General features: G+C 32.2%; 2 protein-coding genes across 2 annotated transcripts; both read left to right on the plus strand.

The window, feature by feature from the left end:
- Nucleotides 1-2,008: 2,008 nt before the first annotated feature.
- On the plus strand, nt 2,009-5,419 carry LOC139843450 (probable protein phosphatase 2C 68). Its single transcript, XM_071833529.1, has 5 exons — nt 2,009-2,213; nt 2,711-3,034; nt 3,714-4,084; nt 4,186-4,422; nt 5,156-5,419. Exons 2-5 carry the CDS (start codon nt 2,737-2,739, stop codon nt 5,402-5,404), a joined length of 1,155 nt encoding a protein of 384 aa, XP_071689630.1. The 5' UTR covers nt 2,009-2,213; nt 2,711-2,736; the 3' UTR covers nt 5,405-5,419.
- A 2,297-nt stretch (nt 5,420-7,716) lies between these two features.
- LOC139841165 (nudix hydrolase 23, chloroplastic-like) lies at nt 7,717-10,700 on the plus strand. Its single transcript, XM_071831397.1, has 7 exons — nt 7,717-7,974; nt 9,107-9,232; nt 9,325-9,401; nt 9,501-9,636; nt 9,813-9,953; nt 10,081-10,139; nt 10,543-10,700. Exons 1-7 carry the CDS (start codon nt 7,717-7,719, stop codon nt 10,601-10,603), a joined length of 858 nt encoding a protein of 285 aa, XP_071687498.1. The 3' UTR covers nt 10,604-10,700.
- Nucleotides 10,701-10,918: the final 218 nt, after the last annotated feature.

A 10,918-nucleotide genomic window follows, 5' to 3' on the forward strand; every position in this document is an offset into this window, starting at 1 on the left:
TTCTGGATTCGTTGGAGGTAATTCAATTGGTATCAATATGGAGAAAATCTTAAAGCAATTAAACGTGGTATGCGTATAAGCAAACTCTGTCTATTTTTCACTTTATTCATATAACTTATCCTTAGTTCGTTGGATAGTTATTTCAACACCACCAAGTTTTTTCGGGCTTCTTCAACCAACAAACATGATGATGCATTTGACTTAATTACGAATTAATTATAGAAATCATTATTTTTAATATTAATATTTAATAGCTTACTAACAAAATACAAAAGGAAGAAAATAATATGGATTAAACATTTACGTTGCGTTTGGTTACCCTTTAATTGAATGGTTCAATGCTTAATGCCAAACCATTTGACATTCATCGCATTTGTTTCTGACCTATGAATGACATATGATGGTAAATGGTTCAGAATTTAGGGCTGAATCGTTATTAGTTGAAATACTCTTTTAACTATTAAGTACTTAAATTTTTATGTAATGTCATTATTAAAATACTATATTAAATGGTTCAGAATTTAATGTTTGAATCATTATTATTAGTTAAATTGTAACTTGCATGCTTGTTAAAATACTATATTGTTTTTTATTTATGTAAAAAGTTAATAAGGTAAGTTTACATAATTTACATTGTTCATTTAAAAAGATTATCAAAATATTATTGTCATTTAGAATTGACAACATTCAAAACCTTAAGTCATTCAGATTAAGAATCATTCCGCGTTTGATCATTCCGTTCTATCAAACGTAACCGTAGCTAGACAACCAAGAAAATATAAGTTAGATCTAAATCTACATACATTTATAATGTTCGGATCCAATGAACTAAAATGTCTAAAGAAACTATGTTCATTGAATTTAGATGGACTGTTAACAAAGACGTTATTCATACAAGTAACATACTAATAGTTGAAATGGATACAAAATGTATGTCACTACCACAATTTGAATCGACACGAGTAAGAGTAGATGACAAAATTTAATTATAAAAATTTTAACATGTGAAATATTATTATTGTCCTTTAAATATTTGCGGAGTATTATGTGTTGTACAAAATCTGTTAAGAAACACAAATGCATAATGAGCAAATGTTTAAAGTGTTTTTATGATAACCAATGTAAGGTAGTACTTATTTTCGTACATCGTGTTGGGTTTCGAACGACAAATCTTAAAAATGCCTTTAACATGTAATATAAACTCGTACATTATAAATATAAACTTGTACATTATAATAACTGTCATTAAAAGTCAATAAATCAATACGTACAATATATTAATGCATGTCAACAACAATTATAAAGGTCGATGTTAGAAAATCGTATCACTTATATTAGTTAAATAGCCAAAATTGTTAAACATAGGGCAAATTCTATTGAAAGGTAATCTTTTTACTCCAATTTTCTATTTTAAGTAATCTATGTTTATTTTGATGTTTAAATGATTGTTTTATCACATGTTAATAAAAAAGAGGAGTATCATTACTCTTTAGTTATGTGAGGATATGGAAAACCTCGTGAATGATGATTCTTACGAACTGGAATAATTACTTAATTTTCCTTATGTTCGTGGAAGATTAACGGCACACGTATGTGCCAATTATCATGCTTGCATATGCTCATTATCCTTAAGTAAGTGCCGATGATTAGGCTTACATATGATTTACTAAAAAAAAATGAAGTATCCTTAATTTTTTAACGGAGTTCTAACTTAAAAGTAACGATACTCCTAATCTTAATTAATATTTAATAAAACAATCATTTAAACGTAAAAATAAACATAGATTACCTAAAATAAAAAATTGAGATAAAAACGTAACCTTTTAATGGAATTTGCCCTTAAACATAACAAAGGATAGTAATATGTCAAGTGTTTAAAGTAAAGGGGCTAACTGTTTCAAATGTTCATACAAAAGGGGCCTTATGTATGTATAAGTTATACTTATTTAAACCGTATAATGTGTCTTGTTCTCTCAATCTTTTTTTTTTCCCGTCCTCCGCCGTTTCACCGGCAACCATCGACCGCCAATTCTCACCGCCGGACACCTCTTACTAACACCCTCGATCGAAACTTTAACTTCTTCTACATTTGCTGTGATTTCATTTTTTACTATTTAAATAGACAGTTTTTTATAATTGTTCATTTTTTTATTAGAAAAGTAATCAAGTTGATTTATTGAAGCAGAAGCAAATGCTTTCTTCAGTCTTCCTCTGTAAGTCTTCCATCCCTCTCACACGTACAAATTGCATTTTAATTAATTAATTAATTTATCGATTACTTATTATGTGTAAAATTCAATTTGTACCAATAAATGAGTTAAAGTTTTGATTTGTATATACATAAGAGTAAAAAGTTTAATTTTTGCCAAGTAAATAAGTGGAATTTCATATTTTTATAATTGAGACTAAATTCTTTTTTTGTATATTATTGTAAAATTAAGTAAAACTTCTTTCTTGGAAAAAAAAAAATAGATTTTTACAATTCTTATTAGAAGAGGGGAATTTGTATATGCCCAATGTTGACCAATTTGAAATTTTATGTTACTTTTTCATGGTAATTTTCTTTTATATTTAAGACCATAAACTCAAGTTGGTTAGCTCAATAGCTCTATAGTCATATTGATAAGGCTATAAGCTGGGAAAAAAAGCTTACATAAGCACTCTAGAATTCGCGTACTTAACTCGATATTGTTAATGAAAATTAATGTAGGGTGGTGATTAAGAATGAAATGAAGGATGCTTTCTTGGATGGGGAAGTTGGTATCAGCATTGTGGTTACCGTTAAGTTTTTATGCCCGTATGAACAAGGATGATACATTAGATGATGAAAATGATCCACTTTTATGGTGTAAAGATCTCGAACAACATGCGTTTGGAGAATTCTCATTTGCAGTCGTGCAAGCCAATGAGGTTCTAGAAGATCATAGCCAGGTGGAAATTGGTCGAAACGACACCTTCGTTGGTGTTTACGATGGCCATGGTGGCCCAGAAGCTTCACGATACGTTTGTGATAAGCTCTTCTCTCATCTCATCCGTGAGTCTTTTTTATTTCCTTTTCACTTTTGCTTTGGGAGACTTTGACTTGTTTGACCTGAACAATTCTTTTTAATTATTATTTATTATAAATATAAATTATTGGCGCGTTAGAGATATAACATAACAAAGGTTGCAAAAAACGGAGTAGTTGGTCGGGACTTTTGAGGGAGTAATTAGATTGGACTTTTTATACATTTATATAATAAACTTCAAAATTATATGTGTAAATATACAAATAAATCCATTAACATAAACGTTAACATAATTGTCCATAAACATAAACATAATCTTCATTTGTTTGTTTAAGAACTCTAAAATTCTAAATTTAATTCATATCAAATTGTTGATATTAACTCACTGATTTTGACTGACTAAATCCGACTTTGACCTATTGACCTATTGACCTATTGACCGGTGCTGACCAATTAATTACTCAGATTTTGAAAAATTGATCGGCCGGTTCCTAAGAAGTAGTCAGGGAATAATCAGCATTAATCGGGGAGTTTTCCAACACTTATTACATAACCCAAGTTGATCAATTGATTAGCAACTGAATTAAAGTTGCCACATATGTCCTTTATCTTCTTGTGTTCTTGATTGTTGCAAGTATTTGGCAGAAAGCAAGAAAATTTACAAACTATTAGTGATTTTAGAACATATAACTTACTGTTTGATAGGTATTGCTCGAGAAGAAGGATTAATATCCTCAGAAGTTCTTAAAAATGCCGTTTCTGCTACCGAAGATGGATTTCTCACTTTGGTTCGCAGGACCTGTGCGATAAAACCATTGATGGCTGCAGTTGGATCTTGTTGTCTGGCTGGTCTCATTTCAGAAGGCAAATTATATGTTGCTAATATGGGTGATTCTAGAGCTGTCATAGGCCGTTTAAATGGGCGTAAATCGAATAAAATTGTAGCTGAGCAAATAACTGAGGATCATAATGCGTGTATCGATGAAATTAGAGAAGAGCTCAAGCAAGATCATCCAGATGATCCACATATTGTTGTTATGAAACAAGGCGTGTGGCGAATTAAAGGCATTATTCAGGTATCGTGTGGCGAATTAAAGACATCAATTCTAACTTTAATATATGTTTATTTGTGCTTTTATTTCTTTAATGTTTTGATATTTTCGGATGGTGTTTTTAGGTTTCGAGAACCATAGGAGACGCTTACTTGAAGAAGCCGGAATTTGCTATTGATCCATCGTTCCCACGGTTCCACCTTCACGAATCTATCCGTCGACCCGTTTTAAGAAACAACCCGTCTATGTACACTAGAGAGTTAAATGCTGATGATAAGTTTCTTGTGTTTGCATCTGATGGATTATGGGAACACATGACAAATCAACAAGTTGTCGAAATTGTCCACAATAACCCCAGATCAGTAAGTTCGTTTTCTTGATGCTCATAATAATTATTGTCGTACAGAACATGTTAGGTTGACTAAAACAGATTTTGGTTAAATAGTTGTGTTTATTTTACTTGCACAAAGATTTGTTTTTTTTTTTTTTTTAATAAATGGTTATTATGGAACGGCCAATTGAATAAAATGTTTAGCAGGTTTTAGGCAGGCGAAGTATGGCGTGTTATATTCGAGGTTGTAAAACTTGCAAGTCGGGGACGAGTCGGTTGGGATTTTGGAGGGACGAGTTGGACGTTGACCTCCTTTGACTTTTAGTAGTAAATAAATTAAACATATCTATATGTGTGTGTGTGTGTGTGTATATATATATATATATATATATATATATATATATATATATATTTATTTATATATAAACATAATACATAAATATTTCAAATACGGAGTATAGAATAGACACAAAATCTAATTTTAAAGAATAGTAAATTTTTGACCAACTTTGACCGACTCTGACTCAACCCGACTTTGATTAACTTCTACCCGACTTTTTAGCGTTGACCGACTTTTTAGATGTTTTAATGCGAAATTGGACGGGTTAGTCCCCAAACCTATGCGTTGACCAACTTTTACAATAGTGGTTATATTAGAGGTAAAACATAATCTGAAAGACCCACTTCAAAGAAATGGGTCGTAATGGTCGCCTCTAGTCTACACCTACAGCTATCTCACATATGTTTTTTCTTAAAAACGTCAGGGTATTGCTAGAAGACTCATAAAAGCAGCAATGGCTGAGGCTGCTCGAAAGAGCAGGAAGAAGTATGATGACGTCAAGAAGATGGATCAAGGGTCTAGACGTGCTGTTCACGATGATATAACAGTAGCTGTCATTTTTATCGATCAACAAACAAATGTTGACGTTGATGAACGATCAATGCATGGTTTCACCAACGCTACAACACCATCTAGTTTTAGCTCCTTGCAAGGGGTAGTAAAGGGTGCGTAAATCAATCGACGTGATTTGAACAACGAATAAGACAAGTATGTGAGTTTTGGGATGAATGAGATCTTTTTGGATCCTAACAATGGAATGATTAAATGAAATCAACTTTTTTAGTTATGTGTTTGAAATAAAGCCATCAATCAGTTACTCATGTATAGTTTCAAAATCATAGTATATCATTTTTGGTCATTTTCTCAATCAAATATTTAACATAAATCTTACTATACATCTTAGTTCTCTTTTAAATTGTTGATAACGCCAATATTGAATTAATTGGGTTCTTGACTAGAGGGGTGCCAATGTGCGCAATTCACCTGGTTACGGGTTTCGTCTGCGAACAAAAAAAAAAAAAAGAATAATGAATTATTATTAGGTTTTGTCTAATTTTCTTTTGAAGGTTTCAAACCTTAAGAACTTGGTTGAGGCCTACTATTGACACCCAAGATATGCTTAGATGACTTGATCTTCTTTATAAACTAGCCATTCATTAAAGAGAGCGAATTGAGTTGAAAATAAGACAATCTGAATTTATAAGCGAAAATGGAACTAATCTTACTTAGTGTTAAACCAATTTACAAAGCATTTAGATTTGTTTTTATATAAGAATAAGGTGCTGTTTGTTTTTTAAGATGTTTTTGTCTGGAGATCTGCGGATCATGTAGATGTGATCTGAAGGTTTGTATGCTGAATAATGAAGACTGTTTGTTTTTATATCTGCAACATAACTTAATTCTGTCTGCAGCACTTAGAAACACATTTCTAAGTCTGCGAGGCTACAGACATAATATGACATTATTTTATCTTATGTCTTCAGAAAAACAAACTGTCTGTAGTAAAACGCATGCGGGCGCGCAGACATAAGAGATAATAAGGTCTGCAGACAGGAAAACAAACAACACCTAAGTAGCATTTATAAATGAGTGTATTTTTTAAGTTCACAATGTTTGCTCATAAACATAAACGAGCGCAACGAAGTGAAACTTATCTTGCAATCGGAGATTTTGATAGCACGTTCAAACGAGTTTATGAATGAAATTAAATATAAATTCATTCCTAACATGAATATTATTATATTATCAAAAGAAGTATATGAAATTTAAGTGTAATAAATCTGAATTCAAAGTCAAAAACCAATTTAAAAATAGCGTGGCTTGGACCAATTTCACCCGATCTACTAGAGTTCAACTACCTTGAGAACTCGAGTGAATACTAGAATTGTACAGAGAAAAAGTGGTTAGAGAAAGAAGTTGTAAGGGATAAAGTGTATAATTACTTGGATGTTATTGAAAGTACACGTGATGAGTATAGTGTATTATTTATAGTCAAGTATTAAGGTTTCTACTTAATGAACCTGCTCACATTAACGTGTCATTATCTGATGGGTCAAACCACTACGGGATTTTTGGGCTTTAGCTTTTAGACCTAACGTATGGGCTTATCGCTTACGTGACACATCTATGACTTGTGTGCTACTATGGTCGTGTATGTAGGGTGTTCGTGTTACCACGATCTTATGTTTTATATCTCCGGTAATGGTTGGTTAGTATGTCAATAGATGATTATTTTTCAGCGTGAAGATGTCGTTTACCAGCTTTGTTTTGTAAGGACACTTCCGCTCATAGAGAGCTCCTTTTCTACTTGTTTTTTAGTGATTTTCAGATAGCGCTTTGAAAATATAACGGATGCGAGGCCAGTCAACCTTGAGAATTGGACTTCAACCTTTAGAGCTGACGTAGAAACTTACTGCTTATGCAACACATCCATGGCTTGTGTGCACAATACCGATGTCGATGTAGATATACATAGATATAATAGATGCACATTGTTACACTTTATTTTGTACTCTCACGTCCCATAAAAAGAATTCACATTACGATTTATATATGTTCCAAAATAAATATCTCTTATTCAAAATAATACTAAACAATTATTAAAATTCAAATTCCACCCTTTTGTTAAATGAAAGTTAGTAATTTTTAATTAATTACAATAGCTTATTTTACTAAGCTATCTTAAATTGAAATAAATTTGTTATAATGGGTGGATATATAATTTGGGACATAGGCAGTATTTATTTTTGTAAAGTTTTTGTCAATGTATAATTTCTTTTAAAAAAAAAAAATGTATTTAACGTTCTCCGCAACTGGATTTGAGGAATACTCCAACCAATAAACATGACCAAAATCCATTCAAAGATTCCTATTTTCATGGTACAATTAATCAAGAATCAAACATTCTTTAACAATCCCATTTGAATATCTAAAATTTCTTCCAATTTCTTGTAAAAAAGTTCAAAATTTTCAATTCAAATAATAATGCTTAGGAGCATACATTATCTGGGTTCTTCTTTATTCTATCAAAGATCAAAACTTTTTCATAGAAATCATCATCCATTAATTTCAATTTCTGCAAAATCATCATTATCTTTAAGAAGACCACCACCCCTTTTATTAACAACTTCAAGAACACCTCGTTGCTTTCGTCAATTTCGATCATCTTCTATTCGTTCTGAATCAAACACAGATGTAACATCATCATCATCCTCACCCTCATCTCCCACTTTTAAATCAACTGTAAGTTTGTTATTCTTTCCTTGTAAAAATTGGTACTTTATGGAAGATAATTATGTTTACATTGGTGGGTTCATAAAAAGGTGTTGAATTTATATATAAAAAATGATTTCTTCGGTATGACTTCTTTTTTTCATTTCAAATGTTGGCTGCATTGTATTTTTTATTGTTTGATAAAATTGGATGCAACACATTTTTTGATCATGATTGTTCATTGCTCAATGGTTGTATGAGGAATTGAGGATTCAGTTTTATGTATACATTTAGGTATACTGATTTATGGTATTAGCATTGGATAGAAGTCTAACCACTACAATGTTAGGAAAGCAATAAAGGTATGATATAAAATGCATGTCTTGCGAAAATGGGGTCGTTCTCTGATTGAAACTGAATTTGGTCCCTATACAATTTGATTAGTACTTTGTAACAATTTTTTTTTTTTTTTTTTTTTTTTTTTTTTTTTTTTTTTTATGTTTTCAAAATATGACCGCTTACTTCAAAAAATCCATTGATTTTAAAAATATATGGGTCATATCTTTAAATTTAAATTTAGTGGAGTCCTATAAAATTTTAGTAGTAATTTGTACTGTAGTAAGAAATCATAAAATAGTGGGGTCAAAGGACCCCACATGGTTAAAGGTAGAATCACCTCTGGATGGTTCGATTTCTGAATGACCCTCAATATTGATCCTTGATAGTTTCTGTTAGAGGTAACATTATGGTACAATTTGGGTAGCGGGTCAAAAAGGTAACTTTTTATTATGGGGTTGGTCAGGTTGGTGTGATGGTTTGATCCAAAGTACCGATTTTACAATACATTTTTAGGTAAAAACTGAGTAAGCAGGTAAACGGATAAGATTTTAACTGTACCGGGTATTTGGTAAAAACTAAGTCAGGTCTTTAAATAGAGAATCTGTAACTGTGCAATCAAGCAAAAGATAATTGTTTGCAAATAGTGGACCTATTTTGAAAGACGCGGGTAACATCACATGAGTTAAAATTCGAATGTAGGCTATATGTTAGGATGTTTATGCTTCTATGTATGTTTTCATGAGCATCTGTCACCCCATGTTTATTGTTTAACCCTAAAAGTGCCGCCTTTTGCCACTAATGTGTAACATCTACCGTTGTGCAGGGAAAAAAAATAAATTTCTGTCAATTGTGTGGTGGGCCCACAAAGCACGAAATACCGGATAATGAGGAGAAAGAGCGAGCTATTTGCACCCTTTGTGGAAAAATTTCATACGAGAATCCAAAAATGGTTTGCTTCTCTCCATCTATACGATATAAAAAAGCCTAACCCTTTTTTGGTTTATATGTTATGGTCTAAAGTCAAAAAGGTGATACTTTCAGGTGGTAGGTTGCTTAATTGAGCATGATAACAAGATCTTGCTATGTAAGCGAAATATCCAACCATCTTTTGGCCTTTGGTAGGTAAATGTAAATGCTAATACATCGATTTTATGTACAAAAACATTTTAAAAGGGGTATGTGTGTGTAGTGCTTAGTATGTGAAAATTTCGTTACAGGACACTTCCGGCTGGTTACTTGGAGATTGGGGAATCGGCTTCAGAAGGAGCGATTAGGGAAACGTGGGAAGAAGCAGGGGCTAAAGTGAAAGTTATTTCCCCTTTCGCTCAATTAGACATCCCTCTCATAGGCCATGTAAGTCAAATGATGCCATCAAATCTTAAATATCAACCGATTAACTGTTGTGTTATATGTGACTTTGTCTTACAATGGGGGTGTTTGGATACGTGTTTTGATTGTTGAAACTTATTATTGCGAATTCTCTTTGTGACAAATTAGTTGTAAACCAGAAAGAACATGTACTTGTGCAGACTTATATTATTTTCTTGGCAAAGTTAATAATGCCGCACTTTTCACCGGGCCCCGAATCCTTAGAGTGTCGACTTTTTGCACTTGAAGACATCCCTTATGAATCTCTTTCCTTTTCATCAATGCTCATTACCTTAAATCTGGTATTTGTTCTTAATGTTCATCATATTCTGTTTTTATTTTATTTTATTTTTTAATTTAAAGGCCTTAATATTCTGTTTTTTGCTTGGTAACTTGAGTGATTCCGTTGTTTCTCTTCCATTTTTGCAGTACAATGAGGACATTAAGGTTGGACGACCAAAATTTCACTACGTGAACGTCAACAAGAGGTATTCTGATTCGGGTGTTGACCAACATTGACTTTTAGTATTAACTAAATTAAACATGTATATATTTACACTTAAATATATTAAACATAATAAATATTCCGAACATAGTATAGGCACAAAATCTAATTTAAGAAAAATATTTAAATTATGACCAACTTTGACTTTGACCGACTTTGATTGACGTCTGACCAGACTTTGACCTGATTTTTTAGCGTTGACCGATTTTTTAGGCGGTTTTGGGCGACACGGGACGGGTTAGTCCCAAAACCGATGTATCGGCGACTCAACCGAGTTTTACAAAAGTGGACATAGGAGTACAATAGTTGTACAATAATTAACCTTGGTTTAGTTACCGATTCGTGATTTTAATTATTTTACAACCAATTGGTGTGGTTAATGGCAGGCCTGGGACGGGTCCATCAGAAATTCATGCATATACTCTTGACTATCATCTGCGAACGTGACCAGAAGGGCACAAGTTGAGATAGTGAACCATTTCATTTTGGAAAATGTGACTCATAGTTTTAGCTTTGTGACAATACGCAAACTATCCCTGATGTAAAGTTGTATTTTAGAATAGGGAGAAATTTTGGACTTGTGACTTATTGTTTGTAAGACGTTTGTTTCCTGCTTGGATGTCGTTTTGATCAATCATCCATACAGGCTACAAGATTCCAAGAAAATATTCCTGGTTATATTTAATTCATGTTTATTTATTTTTGTTGCAAACTATTATCCATGTTGAAAAGAAAATGGGAAATGCAAAACTATGTATCCAC

This window comes from Rutidosis leptorrhynchoides, chromosome 4, assembly GCF_046630445.1.
Source record: "Rutidosis leptorrhynchoides isolate AG116_Rl617_1_P2 chromosome 4, CSIRO_AGI_Rlap_v1, whole genome shotgun sequence".
Taxonomy (NCBI): Eukaryota; Viridiplantae; Streptophyta; class Magnoliopsida; order Asterales; family Asteraceae; genus Rutidosis; species Rutidosis leptorrhynchoides.